Source organism: Sciurus vulgaris, assembly GCF_902686455.1.
Source record: "Sciurus vulgaris genome assembly, chromosome: 17".
Taxonomy (NCBI): Eukaryota; Metazoa; Chordata; class Mammalia; order Rodentia; family Sciuridae; genus Sciurus; species Sciurus vulgaris.
In genome coordinates this window covers 18,294,088-18,311,689 of record NC_136478.1, presented here as the reverse complement: position 1 = coordinate 18,311,689, position 17,602 = coordinate 18,294,088, and the positions used below count along the sequence as shown (strand labels likewise).

General features: G+C 37.6%; 1 protein-coding gene and 1 long non-coding RNA gene across 5 annotated transcripts in view; both read left to right on the top strand.

The window, feature by feature from the left end:
- Window positions 1-17,602, top strand: part of CTCF (CCCTC-binding factor) — a 47,955-nt gene that overhangs the window by 11,902 nt on the left and 18,451 nt on the right. For all 4 annotated transcript variants that reach the window (XM_079118292.1, XM_079118291.1, XM_079118294.1 and 1 more), the window contains 2 exons: window positions 15,835-16,624; window positions 16,956-17,126. In XM_079118292.1, the coding sequence (XP_078974418.1) occupies window positions 15,844-16,624; window positions 16,956-17,126 (952 nt within the window). In that variant the 5' untranslated portion in view covers window positions 15,835-15,843. The remainder of the gene's footprint in view (window positions 1-15,834; window positions 16,625-16,955; window positions 17,127-17,602) is intronic.
- Window positions 1,434-8,393, top strand: LOC306647960. Its single transcript, XR_013760230.1, has 2 exons — window positions 1,434-5,926; window positions 6,052-8,393. It is a non-coding gene; the product is annotated as an uncharacterized lncRNA (long non-coding RNA).

The window sequence follows — 17,602 nt, the reverse complement described above, 5'->3', positions numbered from 1 at the left end:
TGGGATTGGCTTATATCACTTAGTATGATATTCTCCAGCTTCATCCATTTACCAGTAAATGTCAAATTTTATTCTTCTTTATGGCTGAGTAATGTTCCATTGTGTATATGTACCACAATTTCTTCATCCAATTTTCAACTCTACTAACAATATATAAGTGTGCCTTTTTTCCCCACATCCAAGCCAACACTTCTTATTGCTTATGTTCTTGACAATAGCAATTTTAATTGGAGTTAGATGAAATCTTAGGGTGGTTTTGGTTTGCATTTCTCTAATTACTAGAGATGATGAGCACTTTTTCATATATTTGTTGATTTTATTTTTGTTTTGAGTTAGGGCCTAGGTTTCTTAGGGCCTCGCTAAGTTGCTGAGGCTAGTTTTAGACTTGCGATCCTCCTGCATTAGCCTCCCAACCTGGGATTATAGGCATGAACCACCACACTGATCCTTGATTCCATATTTCTAAGAAGTAAGCAAGTTGATAAATTATTTGTTTTAGTGATCTAATACTAGTTCAAAGTGACTTTTTGTTTCTTTTGTTATTTACTTCAGTATCTTCTGTGGACAATATATGTATCTCTTTTGTTTTTCACATTTCTTTTTTCTTTCTATCTAGTAATGTTTTATCTATTATCCATATTTTATGCTACTTTACTATTTATTCATTGAGAATATCATGTTTTTTTCTTACAATATCTTGAACATTGTCAGACATTATATTGTTATTTATTATTGCCATTGTGCTATTTGGTAAAGGTGTGCATGTTGAATGTAAGCTGTTAGTTACTTTTAATGTTAACCTTATAGGAGACTCCCTTTACCAAATACAAATGGTCTTGGTTCTACTAAGTAGCTTTTGTGAGTGGATCTGGGTTATAGAGACAGTTGAACAATGGCCACATAGTCACTGAGAAACATTGCAAAACTAATAGTTAACCATGTCGTGTGTGTTTATCACTCTGTCTTTTTTTGTGTATCTGTGGGGAGTGCTTTTCCCTCTGTCATACCTTCCCACTTAAAGAAATCATTTCAACCCAGCACAGTGGTGCATGTCTGTAATCCCAGCAGCTCAGGAGGCTGAGGCAGGAGGATGGTGAGTTCAAAGCCAACCTCAGGAAAAGTGAGACCCTGTTTCTAAATAAAATACAAAATAGGGCTGCGGATGTGGTTCAGTGGTCAAGTGCCCCGGAGTTTAATCACTGTTACTCAAGGGGAAAAAAAAGAGAGATCATTTCATATTGGTGGCTCCCAAGGATAGAGGTAAAACTTTAGGACATACTCATTGAGCCATACAATCTATTAGTTTATGTGGGAATCATAACTAGTTTTGAGATATACTTTGTGGATTTTATCTGAAGAATAAACAGAAATTAGTGCTCTAGAAAACTATATATAGAGTGTATATTTAATATATTTGAAAGTAGTGTATTTTAGTGTATGTTGTATTCTAGATCAATTACTTCCAGGCCATGGTCAACAGAGGTTCTATATGACAAGCACCTGGAGGTCCTATAAAATAAGATCTACTATCCCAGACATTCTGAATCAGAATCTCTGAGATGCTTTTTTTTTAAAAGCTTACTGGGTGATTGTGATATAAATTAGATTTGGGAACCCCTGCTTAGATAGCATCTGCTGAAAAAATTCATGGAAGCACCTGTTAGGTGTTGTATAAATCCTGCATGGGGTGTGTGTGGTTTCTTCCTGTTGTATAATGTATTTATTCAAGGTGATAGACTTGTCATAGATTCTCAACCTTTCTTACTTTCCAATTGTTGAAAGACTGTAGGTGTTCTCTAGAAATGGTACAACTGAACTACTTCAGGGTTTTGGGTTTGGAGTGGGGCAGAGAGGGGTCTGGTGATTCCTAACATATCCTTGGGAGAACAAAGGAAAGGGAAGCTTAGAATTCTCTCTGCTGGTGGAAGTGTCATTTGGACTATGGAGAACAAAGAGAGGGATAGTGTGTGCTCAGAAACCAGCCTCCAGTTAGTAATATCATCATTGACTTCCAGATGAGCACTGTCTTCTAGTGGCTTGTTTTGTTTTTGTTCTTTATTGTTGTTTTTGTGTTTTGTTTTGGTACCAGGGATTGAACCCAGGGTCGCTCAACGACTGAGCTACATCCCCAGCCCTTTTTTAATATTTTATTTTGAGACAGTGTCTCAGTTGGTTAGGGCCTTGCTAAGTTGCTGAGGCTGGCTTTGAACTTGTGATCCTACTCCTTAGCCTCCCAAGCCACTCGGATTACAGGTGTTCACTACCACATCCTTAAGGGCTAGAACACGGCTTTTGAAACCAGATTACAGTAATAAATTTTGAGATAGTTCAGTGCTCTTGGTTACTTTGAATTTCTTCACAAAATTTGTCCAATTCCATATATAAATATTTGTTCTTGTCGTATACTTTTCCCTCTGCTAAAACGTTTTTCTTTACTAGTTTGCCCGGCAAGATCCATTTCATTCCTTTAACCCTACATTAGCATTTCCTCTTCTGAAGAGATCCTCTTGCCAGGGTTGTTGAAAGTATGTTAACCCCTGTTATAGCATTGTATAGCTCCTCTTTTTTTTCTGTCTGCCAGCCAGCCAGAAAAGAACTAAACCCTATGCGGAGTTCATCCTTTTTTGTTGCTGTTATTGTTATTGTTGGCAATAACTGGGGACTCATGCATTCTAGGCAAGTGTTCTACCACTGAGCTATATCCCCAGCCCACCTGTGTAGAAATCAAAGCTCATCTGGGAGTAAACAATGCTGTAGTACTGGATAGAGTCTGCCTCCAGTGCCTTTGCTATTTAGCTGGTATATAGCAACCTTATACACCACTTTTCCCATTTACTTGAAAAAAGAACTGTTTGAGCTTTATTTTTTTATATCCAGCATTAGGCACTGTTGCCATTGTAAATATTTTATTAGCATCTATTTCCTAGATTCAGAGCTCCTTATGACTCTTAGGATACTTATTTTGTTTTGACTGTACCCTTTAATAATGGCAAATAGGGAGGGGTGTTGTTAACAAAATACTGGAGCACTCTTTTTTTTAATTTATATACAACTTTATTTCCCTTTTAATTCTCAAAAAACAAACAAACCCTGCTCTACTTAAAATCGACAGTAAAGAAAAGTGAGAGGTGTATCTGTGAGCAGGTGAGGGCCACTTCAGATAAAGGTTGCTTCTGTTCTGATCACCATGAAAGAAATGGTCATGTATTTTTTCTGTTTCTTAGCCTGAATCATTTTCTTTACCAGCCCCTCTTCAATCTTGACTGTAACCTTCAACTTTCCTGGTACTAGTTCATAAGCATTAATGGTTGTGATATTTTTGCTTTAAGGTATCTTAACCTCTCAGAAAAGATGATAGTGTATATATTTTCAGGAGTAATAGTTCAAAATAGTTATTTTGTTTGAATTTGAAACCTAACTTTGGTTCTAGAATTGTATATAATTTTTATTCATGTTATTGGTTATTGTCCTGCATATGGCAAAATATATTGAGTTTTTCTTTTCATTCTCAGGAGAAACTGATAACTTTTTTTACAATTTTTTTTTAGGGCTGGGGTTGTGGTTCAGTGGTAGGGCGCTTGCCTGGCATGTGTGAGGCATTGGGTTCGATCCTCAGCACCGCATATAAATGCATGAATAAAATAAAAGTCCATTGACAACGAAATAAATGTTTTTTTTTTTTTTTAATTTATTTTTAGTTGTCAGTGGAGCTTTATTTATTTGTATGTGGTGCTGAGAATCAAACCCAGTGCCTCACACATGCCAAACAAGCGCTCTACCATTGAGCTCCAGCCCCGAATGCTTAACTTTTAGTGCTTTTTTTCCCCCTTTGTCATGATGACATTTAATGTTCCCCGTAGTCAGAATACCAGAGGCTTTTCAGTTAACATTCTTCTAATTTAAATATCTAGAAAAGAGAAGTCACAAGGTATTTTCTCTGTTCTCTGCCTTCTGATGATGTCTGTGGTTCATATTGTCCTTTGTTAGACTGGTTTAGGTGACCTTCATATTAGACCTCTTCAGAGTTGCTCTGATAAGGAAGCTCATGGGGAATTAGGGCTGCTATTTCTCACCAGTGTAGACAAGTCTTCTGATCTCCAGGAAATCAGTTGGAATTTTTAAAATGTGCCTTGTGACAGAGTATATTCAAACAAAAATTGTGATGGTTTCATTTAGAAAATAGACTCCTAAAAATTGTCCTTTTTGCTGTCTTCTTATCAGTAACAAAATGGATTGTTCCAAATACATTTATATTTTATAATATCCAGTCTCTGTAAATGACAACTATGCAGTGATAAATATAAAAGGATATTTTGGTTGTTTTCCTCTGTGAGTTATCTGACACATGTGCTATGTAGCTGTGTAATCGTGGGTGATAAAGTACTGAATTTTGATATATTCAAAAGTTGATGTATTCAGTTGGCTATTAATTAAATGACAGGTTGCTTTTTAATCTAACCTGTAATTAAGACTTTTTTGGGGTTTTTTTTGCAGTGCTGGGGATTGAACCCAGGGCCCTGTGCTTGACAGGCAAGCACTCTATGAATTGAGCTGTATCCCCAGCCTGACTTTTAATATTTCTTTTGTTAAAAAAATTAGCCTGGTGCAGTGGTGCATACCTGTAATCCCAGCAACTTGAGAGACCGAGGCAGGAGAATTGCAAAGTTTAGTCCAGTCTTGCCAGTGCAGTTTTTTTTTTTTTTTTTTTTAGTTGTTGATGGACCTTTTATTTTATTTATTTTTATGTGGTGCTGAGAATCAAATCCAGTGCCTCACACATGCTAGGCAAGTGTTCTCCAATGAGCCATAACCCCAGTCCCTTGGCAATGCAATTGAGCAAGACCCTATCTTAAAATAAAAAAGGGCTGGGTGTATAACTCAGTGGTAAAGTGCCTCTGGATTCGAGCTCTAATACCACCTTTAAAGGAAAAAAAAAAGGTACTAACAGCAATAAACAATATTAATTCATATAGTTAAGTTTTTACTTAACCCATATAAAGTGTTTTGTTTTTCCATGTTCCCTTCCTTATTACCCTTCCTTTAGCTTATATGGCCCAAAAACCATATATGTGTTTCATGTTATTAGAGTGTCTGTTATTTTGTATCGTTGGTATAGAGGATAAGGGAATAATGTGTAGGGGACAATAGGCAGACATTATGCTGCAGTTAAAACAAACAAAAACTAAGGCCAGTCTCCACTGGTCAGGTCGAAAAGACATTGAGGGTTAAGAGAAGACACTGGGTTGGAGATGTTTAGCAAGAAGTATGAAGAGGTAAGGTTGAGTGGGTGGAAGGGATGGGAACAGACTGTACTATGCTCCAGGTCTGGGAGCTAAGCCAGAGAGTTTGGACTTGATTCACTAAGCATCAACAATCATGAGGGGTTTTTGTTGTTTTTGTTTTTGCTTTAGGAGACAGGATTTCACTGTTGTTTAGGCTGACCCTGAACTTGGGGACTCAAGTGATTTTCTTGCCTCAGCCTCCCAAGTACCTGGAGCTGCAAGTGCACACCACTTTGTTTGGCTTCACCATGAGTTTTTGAGCCCCATTTTAGGAAGATTAAGTCTGGCATATAATGCTGAACAAAGAAGCACCAGTCTGGGAAGCTGTTGTGTTCCCCACCCCACCCTGCCAATACTGGGAATTGAACCCAAGGCCTTGTGCATACTAGGCAAGCACTATCACTGAGTTACATCCCCAGCCTTGTTCCTTTTTGACTCTTACTTTTCATTCATTCCTGGATTTGATCAGTTACCAGGTTCTTTGAACTGGTGGCTATCTTCATCCTGTAGAAACCCAGAAATTTATCAGAGGAGTCATTTAAAAAAAAAAAAATTTGTAGCTGTAGATTTACAGAATGCCTTTATTTCGTTTGTATATTTTTATGTGGTACTAAGGATCAAACCCAGTGCCTCACGCATGCTAGGCAAGTGCTCTGCCACTGAGCTATAGCCCCAGCCCTTTTTTTTTTTTTTTGAGTTGTTGATGGACCTTTATTTTTATTTATTTTTATGCGGTGCAGAATCTAACCCAGTGCCTCACACATGCTAGGCAAGTGCTCTACCACTGGGCCACAACTCCAGCCTCCAGAGAAGTCATTTTTATCGGGGAAATTTTATCCAAGTCTGAAATAAAATCACCAATTACAATATGAATGTTATTAAAGTTTTTCATTCAGTACCTTCTGTAGGACTGTGCTGGGTTTCATTGCACCAGGACCAACTTGAAAAGTGTCCTTTAAAACAGCCTTAGCAGTTTAAAAGAGGTAAAATTTCCCCATTACTTTAAGTTTTATTTCTTTTAGTATCAACAAGGTTCCTTTTTTTTTTTTTTCCCCCTCGTCTGCCTTTTGTGTATGAGTGTGCATGTGCATGCTGGGCATCAGATCCAGGGCTTCGTGCATACTAAGGCGGCATTCTGCCACTGAGCTAGCTGCAGTTTGTATTTCTTTGAGTCATGTATTTATGTTCTTTACCCAGTGTTTTCTTTTGGTGTTTATCATTTTCTTATAAGTTTCTGTTGTTTATATAAGAAAGATGTTAATGTATTATTACAGATTTTTAAAATATTTTTAAATTTTTTGTTCAATACATTTTTATCATTATAGTAAATATTTTTGTTTTTGTTTTTTTTACTTGAAGATGGTTAGGCTCCTCAGTCATTTTCTCTGATTTGTCTCTATTTCTCCCACTTCAAAGCACAGAACTTTTATCATTCTTAGAGCAGAAGGCTATTCACCTATGTGCCTTTTAAGTATTTTGTTTGGGGAGGATTGCTAGTCTTGTTTTTGTTTTTTTTTTTAATCTCATACGACAACAGAATATATGTTCCAACTGTATTAAAGATAACTCAGTTTTTCCGGCATCTTTTATTAAATAGTACTCTTGTCCCCACTAATTTAAAATGAGAACTTTTGAATGTGCTAGTGTTTATTCCTGGATTCTCTGTTCTATTAGTTGCCTGTGATGGTGTTAATACCATAATATGTTAATTATTGTACCTTTATACCATGTTAATATTTGGGCATAGAAAGTCACCTTTATTATTTTTATTTAGAAATTTTATTGCTATCCTCAATCTCCTGGGTTTTTCCCACGCAAGTTTTTAAATTATATAAAGTTGGAAGAATTAGCTTCATTACGATATTTAGCATTTCCACAATACCTTTATTTTATTTATTTATTTTTATGTGGTGCCGAGGATCGAACCCAGTGTCTCACGCATGCCAGGCAGGTGCTCTACCCCTAAGTTACAACCCCAGCCCCCAGCATTTCCAGTCATTGATACAGATTGTAATATCCCTACTAAATAAGGTCTTTATGTCTATGGAAGAATCGTATCATCTTGAAAAAGCTCCTGCAGATTTTGAGTTCAGACTAATCGTTGTTTTATTTGTTTTTTAAATATTTTTTTAGTCGTAGGTGAACACAATACCTTTATTTTTATCTGGTGCTGAGATTGAATGAACCCACTGGCTCCCATGTGCTAGGTGAGCACTTTACCACTGAGCTACAACCCCAGCCCACCTATTCATTGTTTTTTGATATGTTTGTTGTGACTGGTATAGATTTATATTTTTATATCTTCTAATTTTCTGTAGTTTGTATTTATTGAAAATTCATGTGTACAACTTTTTTATTTTTATGCCCTATCTTTATCTTCAAGTTTATTTCTGTAGCTCAGAGAATTTGAAGAAATGTATAGAAAACTCAAATAATAATAATAATATAAATGTATTTTAGAAACCAAAAAATACAGAGTAAAATAGGATGTTATTACATAGTTTGAGAGGCAATAAATTGATCACAGTGTGGCCAGCTAAAAACTGGTAATGTGATCCTGTTACACAGGTCTCACAATGAAAGAAAAAAATTGTTTTGTTGAAGAATAGCTTTTCCAAGCATTAACTCCAAATGCAATTTCACCCACGTATCCTTTAATGCAAGCCAAGGGCATAATGCCAAAACAAAACTCATTGAAAGCAGTTCTGTAGGGGATAAGACCATGTGGTCCAAGTACTCCCAGCTTTCTGATGGTCTGGCATAATTCTGGGATAAAGCCTAGAATAGAATGCTGGGTTTCACATAGAGGTCAAGCCAGATAAGGACAGAAAAGTCTCCTTTGGAATTAAGGACCATTGCTTGCCTCAGAGTAGTTTAATAGAGTATTGGGGAGCAGAAACCAAGAAGAGTTGAAGAGTGGTAGAAGTAAAGCTTTGGAGACAGCAAATGTGAATTTGAGGAAGGAGGTAATAAAGAGATAGCATATACTAAACTACAAAGTGAAGTTGAGGGGAGTTTTAAGATGGGACAGATTTGAACAACTGTGCTGTCTGTGAACAACAGAACTGTCTGAGTCCTTTTTAGGAAAGAGGATTGACATTAAAAATAAAACCCAACCCAAGTTCTAGCCATTTTAACCAGAAGTGGATCTTGCATAGATTGGCAGCCTCTTAGATTTTTTTTTTAAAGATAGGAGAGCAAAGCCATGTATACACAAAAGTGTATACAAATTATATGTTTAGTATGATCTCATCTACTTGAAAAATACATATATCTATAGGGGAAAACTGAGACAACACTAAACTGGTGGATGATTATTTCTAGGCAAAGAAATATGAACATTTTTTATCTTTTACATGCTTCATTTTTCACGTTCTATAAATGAGCTAATAGACTTGGGTAATCTGGGGGAGGGGTGTTCCAGAAGTAAATGTAAACAACCTGTTTTTAGTGGTGTCAGTTCACAAAAGAGATTTGACAAAACCTAGAAGGTACAACTAACTCAGACATAGAGAGAGCCACTAAGCAATTTATGGAACTCTGTCTCAAAATAAAAAGTGCTAGGTGTGTGGCTCATTGGTTAAGTTCTCCTGGGTTCAATCCCAGTACCAAAAAATTAAAAATATAAAAATAAATAGGGCTGGGGAGATAGCTCAGTCAGTAGAGTGCTTGCCTTGCATGCACAAGGCCCTGGGTTCGATCCCCAGCACTGATAGATTGATAGATAGATAGATAGATAGATAGATAGATAGATAGATAGATAGATAGATAGATAAACAAAAAAGAAAGCAGGAGTCTGTAGAGGAAGGGAAGAGATCGATTGGAGCTATTTGCAAGGATGAGGCAGCTAAGAACACTTTTCCAAGGAGTGGGAGTGAGGCCGGGTCCAGCCTATTTAGTTAATTGATTCAGAGGAGAGACTCTCTTTTCCTGGAGGAAGTTAGATTGTGGGATCTACTGCTTGAGAGGATGCACTGAGATTTCTAAGCAGCATCTGGGATAGACTGGTGACTTACCCCTTTTTGTTTTGTATTTCTCTGTAAAAATGTTAGCTACCACAAGACTTGAGCACATGCTGATGTTCATGGACGTAATGCCATTTGTTCTTTTCACAGTGAGCGAATACTGTTAGTTTACCTCCTTGGCAATACTGTTTCAATTTGTACTTCTTTATACCATTTTTTTGTCTACTGTTACAATTCTTTGACCTTTTTAAGGCTATTTTAGAAACAGTTTCTAACATTTTAAATTTTCAGGTTCAGAGACACAAGTGGATTTTTCTGTGTTCTTTATATTGTGTGCTGCAAACCCCAAAGAGCTCTGAGATTAAATGTTTTTCCTTTACTGACTTTTTTTTTTTTTTCTCTCGTGGTGTTGGGAATTGAACCCAGGGCCTTGTGCATCCAAAGCAAGCACTCTACCAACTGAGCCATATCCTCAGCCCCTCCTTTACTGATTTTATACTGGAACATTTAAGCAGTTTGGGATTATGTAGTGATTCGCCAGTAAAGCCACCATTAACATTTACAGCATGCAAATTTTTGTTCTTTGTTCTTTAATAACTTTCCCAATAATATCTCTAAGGTAGATAGAACTTATTCTCTATTCCCTAAATCCAAACATTGTTATTATCATCTTCTTTATTGTAATGCTATCTTTGGGATCTTTGTGGCCTAGAAAACTTGGATTTAAAAAAAAATGGTGAAGAGTAATGGTATAATGTAAATTGGAAATTCAGATTCTGTGCATCAGGGCAGGGCTTACAGTTCTGTGTTTCTAAGAGTCTCCAAGGTTATCCAATTTCTTCTGGTCCTCAGACCAGATTTTGAGCAACAAAACTGTGCTATCCAAAAAGTACAGTAGCCCCTAGCTCCGTGTTGCTGTTGAGAACTTAGTGTGACAAGACTAGCTCAAATTGAAGTGTGCTGTAAAGTACTTAGTATGAAAAAGAATATGAAGTATCATGAATAATTTTTGTATTGATTTTGTGTATTGATTACACCTTGAAATGATAATATTTTGGACATGTTGGGTTAAATAAAATAATTTCACTTGTTGCCTTTTGCCTTTTTAACAGATTTCTTCAAAATATGAATTTTAATTAAAACAAATTTTATATTACACAAACGTGTCTTATATTTGTGGCTTACATTGTATGTGGGTGGTTGCACATGCGCATCGCATTTTGGGGGGATTCAACCCATGGCCACTCTACCACTGAGCTCCATCTCCACCCCTTTTTTTATTTGAGACAGTCTCACTAAGCTGCCCAATCTAGCCTCCAGCTCTGGATCCTTTTGCTTCAGCCACCTGAGTAGCGGGAATCATAGATGGGTGCTACCGCACCTGTTTTACATGATATTTTTATTGAGTAGTGTTGATATAGAGCATTCCTATTTCCAAAAATAATCTATCTGAGCAAAATTGGGTATATAGATGATACTAATACTATGCTTTAAAAAAAATTTTTTTTTAGTTGTAGATGGACACAATACCTTTATTTTATTTATTTTTATGTGGTGCTGAGGTTCGAACCCAGTGGCTCACACATGCTAGTCAAGTGCTCTGCCACTGAGCCCCAGCCCCAAGATTGTGCTTAGTCTTTCAGGAGAAATATAAATGAGATAACTCTATCTCTGTTTGTCTCTCTCTTTGGAGACATAGTCTCACTAAGTTGCCTGGGGCTGGGCTGGAACTTGAATTCCTACTGCTTTAACCTCCTAAACTACTGGTTGAGACGTTTTTTAAATACAAAACGGTGGTTATTTTATCAGCAGAGACATTCAGAGCAAAAGTAATGGCCACAGAACCTCAAGGTTGTTGTGCTAAAAATGATCGGAGGAAGGGCATAAAGTACACAGCAAAAAAGGAAAATTGCAGTGAGAACTGTGTCCCTATGAAGAAACAAACAGCTTGACTGAACGGGAAAGTGTGTGCTCGTGCTAGAGTGCAGCAAGTCAGAAATCTGAGAAGGTTGTCACAGGGTCAGACAGTGAGGGACCTTGAAAGCCAGAAGATATTAAATTTTTTTGGATACATTTTATTAAGGAAATCAAGCCCTGGCATGAACCTTAACTTTCCTGCCCGAAAAGCGTAAGTTGTTTTCCACTGCTGACTGCACAAGGTTATAATCTTCATATTTTATAATTTAAGCCCATCTAAACTGTGGTTACAGCCAGCACCTCTTTTACCTTTTGTATAATCCTCTCCTCTGTGCTGTACCTTAGGCCCACTCCTTTTTTTGGGGGGTGGGGTGAGGGTGGAACCACAGGGTACTATACTACTGAGCTACAGCCCCAGCTCTTTTTTTTTTTTTTTTTTTTTAATTTGTTTATTTATATGTGGTGCCTAGAATCAGACCCGGTTTCTCACACGTGCGAGCAAGTGCTCCAGCACTGAGCTACATACTTCTTGGGACAAGGTGTTGCCAAGGTTGGCCTCAAATTTGCAATCTTCCTGAGTAGCCTGTGTCACCAGACGCGGCAATTCTTACCCTTTCTTTTTTTTTTGCGCATGCGAGGGGAGTGCTCTCCAAAACGAGCTATTTCTTCAGCTCCTCTTATCCTTTCTTAGAAGGTTATTTATTCTACCTAAAGCTCTGACACCTTTCCTCAAAAAAAAAACATACATACTCTGGACTCTGTCTTTATGTATCTTGCTCATGTTTCAGGATTCCATTCCAGTTCCAACATTTATACAGCATTTTGCTCTCATACCTGGTTGCTGAATTTCTCCAAACCTAATCTTACCTTGAACTTTTGTGCCTGTTTTGTCCTGAACTCAGACTGCAGAACCAGGCCTTGCCCATCTCCCTCCAGTCTTTGTGCTGCCTTACCATTAATCCTGGCTTAAGGAGCCTTCTCTGACTGTTAGCATGGACACAGTGCTTGCACAAATAACTAGAAAAGTATGTCTCTAATAGAATTAGCAAAAAGTTTGAGACTAGGCCAAGAATGTAAAGCACTTTAAATACTAGTTTTGAAGTAACCTTGTATTTTTCTTGTTTATTTTTGTATTGGAGATGGAACCCGGAGTGCTGTAACACTGAACCACACCTTCAGCCCTCTTTATTCTTCATTTTGAAATAGGGTCTCTCTAAACTGATGAGACTATCCTTGAACTTGCTATTTTCCTGCCTCAGATTCTTGAGTCACTGAGATTACAGGTGTGCACTGCCATGCCTAGTTAAAATTCCATTTTTGTCAGGGTCAAAGTATTGCTTTGGGGTCTGGGGTTATAGCTCAGTGGTAGAGTACTTGCCTTGCACGTGTGAGACTCTGGGTTCACTCCTCAGCATGTAAAAATAAATAAATAAAATAAGGGTATTGTGTCCATCTACAACTAAAAATATATGTATTTTTTAAATGTATTGCTTTGAATTAGATTATTGCCCAGACCCATTTTATTCTTAGGTATGTGAGTACTCTCTACTCTCAGGACTTCAGATCCACAATCTATAAATTGGCTGATTATTTTATATCTTATAGTCAGTTCAGTTAGCATTCATTTAGTACTTACCAACCTGGTCACAGTATTGAGTGAAAACCACTTGTTAGACATATTCCTTGTCCTCAGGAACTCATGATCTCATGTAAGAGAGAGATTAATGTCAAGTTGATGATAGAACACAGGAGGCTATGTTGTATGGTGGCTCCAAACAACACTAGTAGAGTCTGGATTTTTTTTTTGTACAGGGGATTGAACCCAGGGCTTTGTGCTTGCAAAGCAAGCACTCTACCAACTGAGCTATATCCCTAGCCCTAGATTTTGGATCTTAAGTTCTAATTCTGGCTTCAAAAAGCAGTATGGAAAAAATGACAAGGAAGAGAAATGGGGAGTTGGTGCTCAGTGGGTATACATCTTCAGTTATGTAAGATGAATATGTTCTGTAGACCTGCTATACAACATAGTGTACCTATAGTTAATAATGTGTTATTTTGCATTTTGAAATATGCAAAGAGAATAGATCTCATGATAAATGTTCTTAGCACAAAAAAACTAAATAAATTCCACAACAATACAAGGAAATTTTGGAGGTGATGTTTAGTGATTGTGATTGTGATTTAGTGATTGTGGTTCGTTACCACACACATACCAGGATATATTCATACCTACCACAAATATATATGTATGTCCAAACAAATTAAATATGAACAGTTTTAAAATATGTCATTCATACTTCACTCTTTTTAAAAAAACTTCAACAGCATATTTTCTAAGGTAGAATTTAGCTTAAAAACAACAAAGCAAAGGGCTGGAGATATAGTTCAGAGAGTTCCTGGGTTCAGTCATGGGCACCAAAATAAAAATAAAACTGCAAGATAATTCCCAGCAACAAAAATCCTGTGAGGGCCAGACATGGTAGTGCACCCCTGTAATCGTGGCAGCATCTTGGGAGACTGAGGCAGGAGGATCATGAATTTGAAGCTAGCCTCAGCAACTTAGCAAGACCCTGTCCCTAAATAAAATACAAACAAGGACTGGGGATGTGGCTCAGTGGGTAAGGGCCCCTGGGTTCAATCGCTGGTACCAAAAAAAAAAAAAAAACAAAAAACACTCTACTAGTGTTTTATAAAGAGATGTAAGAGATATAAACAGTTTGGCCAGAAGAATCCCAACAACTCTGGAGGCTGAGATAGGAGGATCACAAGTTCAAACCAACCTCAGCAACTTAATGAGGCCCTAAGCAACTTAGCAACACCCTGTCTCAAAAAATAAAAAGGACTGGGCATGTAGCTCAGTGGTAAAGCACCCCTGGGTTCAATTCCCAGTTAAAAAAAAAAGAAAGAGAGATACAGTTTGTTGTTGTTTGGGGTAGTGGGGATTGCTAGGTGGATGCTTCACCACTGAACTACATTTTTAGGCCTAAGATTTGATTTTTAATTAGCCTATTTTTAATTGACAAAAATCATATATATTTACATTGTACAACATGATGTTTTGAAATATGTGTATGGTGTAGAATTACTAAATCAAGCTAATTAACATACACATTGCCTCATTCTTCTATTTTGCATTGAGAACATTTAAAATCTACTCAGTGAGCCAGGTGCAATGGTGTATGTCTGTAATCCCAGTGACTTCGGAGGCTGAGGCAAGAGGATTGCAAGTTCAAAGCCAGCCTCAGCAACTTAGTAAGACCCTAAGCAACTTAGTGAGATCTTGTCTCAAAAAATAAAAAGGGCTGGAGATACAGCTTAGTGGTTAAGCCCCGCTTGGTTTAATCCTTCGTACCACCCACCCAAAAAAAAAAAATCAGTGACTTTCAAGTGTACAGTATGTAGTTACTAACTGTATCTCCTTGTTATATAGTAGGTTGGTGTCTCTCTCTCTCTCTTTTAAGAATTTAATGTTTATTTGTTTTTATGTGGTGCTGAGGATGGAACACAGTGCCTCCTCACCTGTGCTGGGCAAGCACTCTACCACTAAACTATAGCCTCAGTCCCCATACAGTAGGCAGTAGGTCTCTTGAACTTACTCCTCCTAAATGAAATTTTGTGAAAGACAATTATAGTTGTGCTCACCCTTATGTCATCAGTGCCACCTGAGTGGGATAAATTTTATATATTTTGACTATCTTTTTCCCAAAAATGTGTAAGATTTAAGCTAGTTTTGTTAATAATCCTTCAGTATCTTCGAATAGCAAGAGTTGCACAAGGTGTGTTGCTTCATGCCTGTGATCCCAGAGACTCAGGAGGCTGAGGCAGGAGGACTCCAGGCCAGCCTCAGCAATTTAGTGAGACCCTCATCAACTTAGCAAGAACCTGTCTTAAAACAAAAAATAAATAGAACTGGGAATGTAGCTCAGTGGTAAAGCACTGCTGGATTCAATTCCTAATACAAAAAAAAAAAAAAAATTCAGACTTGAGGTTTCTAGTTGTCTTATATCATTTTTTAAATCATTTATTGGTTTGAGGTTTGATTAGAAAGTTCATACATTGTGAGTTGCTGTCTTTTGTCTTATCAGAGTTTCTCACCCTCCACACTGCTGACATTTTAGGCTTGGTTTTTCTTTTGAACTGACCTGTTCCTGTAGAATGTTTAGTAGCATTTCTACCCACTGGTTACAAGTAGTAACATCCCACCCCAGTAGTAGCAGCTAAAAAATGTCTCCAGACCTTGCCAAAACATCCCTAGAGGCAAAATCATCCCAGATTGAGAACTTCAGATTGATAGGCGGTCTCTCCGATTGTCCCATTTTTTTCTTCTAATCATTTATTTGCAGAAAAAAGCAGGAATTTAATCCCGTAGTGTTTCCCTTAGACTGGATTTCACTGATGTCATCCTTGCAATGTAATTTAACATCATCTGTCAGCTCTTTCCTGTTAATTGGTAGTTGAATCGAGACACTTAATTCAGATTTTTTTGTTGTTTTGATTGACAAGATTGCATCATACATTGTGCTTTTTCTTCCATCAGAAGGTATTTTAATGTCTGCTTAACAACCGTTAGTGCTTAATTCATTTGCCAGAATTCTTTTTTGATTTCAAATGTATGTTTTTGTTTGACAGATTTTATATTAAATAATAATCTGTGTTTTCCCTTGATAAAGGAAGGGGATATGGAAGGTGAGGCGGTTGAAGCCATTGTGGAGGAGTCTGAAACTTTCATTAAAGGAAAGGAGAGAAAGACTTACCAGCGACGCCGGGAAGGGGGCCAGGAAGAAGATGCTTGCCACTTACCCCAGAACCAGACGGATGGGGGTGAGGTGGTCCAGGATGTCAATAGCAGTGTTCAGATGGTAATGATGGAACAGCTGGATCCTACCCTTCTTCAGATGAAGACTGAAGTAATGGAGGGTACAGTGGCTCCAGAAGCAGAGACCGCTGTGGATGATACCCAGATAATAACCTTGCAGGTTGTAAATATGGAGGAACAACCCATAAACATAGGAGAGCTTCAGCTTGTTCAAGTCCCTGTTCCTGTGACTGTACCTGTTGCTACAACTTCAGTAGAAGAACTTCAGGGGGCTTATGAGAATGAAGTGTCTAAAGAGGGCCTTACAGAAAGTGAACCCATGATATGTCACACCTTACCTTTGCCTGAAGGGTTTCAGGTGGTGAAAGTGGGGGCCAATGGAGAGGTGGAGACACTAGAGCAAGGGGAACTTCCACCTCAGGAAGATCCTAGCTGGCAAAAAGACCCAGACTATCAGCCACCAGCCAAAAAAACAAAGAAAACCAAAAAGAGCAAACTGCGTTACACAGAGGAGGGCAAAGATGTGGATGTGTCTGTCTACGATTTTGAGGAAGAACAGCAGGAAGGTCTGCTATCAGAGGTTAATGCAGAAAAAGTTGTTGGTAATATGAAGCCTCCAAAGCCAACAAAAATTAAAAAGAAAGGTAAAATGAGTTTATCCATAATAATCTCACCATTTTGGGATAAAGCAAATGACAGTTCATATATAAGTTGTATTTTATGAAATATATTTTTAAGGTTATTATGTGGGTGCCAGTTTTATTAACCGTCTAAAAGAAGTTTTTTCCAGATGAAGTACTTTTTGTAAGTCCTAAAAAAAAGGAAGTAAATCTATTAATGATGCAATAATTTCACTTTAGTATGATTGAGTTCAGTGATAAAGGTGAATAATATATATTCTTAAGAATTAAGGATTGGGATTAATCTTAACACTTTGAAACTCTACAGCAAGTAAGTGTTTTATTTTGTATATAGGTGTAAAGAAGACATTCCAGTGTGAGCTTTGCAGTTACACGTGTCCACGGCGTTCAAATTTGGATCGTCACATGAAAAGTCACACTGATGAGAGACCACATAAATGCCATCTCTGTGGCAGGGCATTCAGAACAGTCACCCTCTTGAGGAATCACCTTAACACACACACAGGTGCTGAATAAGAATGTGGGGGCTGCAACATGACAAAAGTTAAAACTTGGGCTTTAAGTATCATCTCAGCTGATTACAGGAGGAAATTAAAGAAGAAAGAATTTTTGTTCTTGTGCCCTTTTTGTAATCTTGATTATATGATAAGGTGTTAGGTTTTAGTTATAGGTAAATGTCAAGAAAGCTTAGTCGGGGCCAAACGGGGCACACCTATAATCCCAGCAGTTTGGGAGGCTGAGGCAGGAGGATCACGAGTTCAAAGCCAGCCTCAGCAATTTAGCAAGGCACTTGGCAATTCATTGAGACCCTGTCTCTAAATAAAATATATAAAAGGGCAGGGGATGTGGCTCAGTGGTTAAGCACCCTCTGGGTTCAGTCCCTGGTATGGAGGAAAATAAATAAAATAAAGCAAGCTTAGTGGGAAATAATCCAAATGATATAAAGATGATTATCCAGAAAAAGATTATCATAGATTCCTG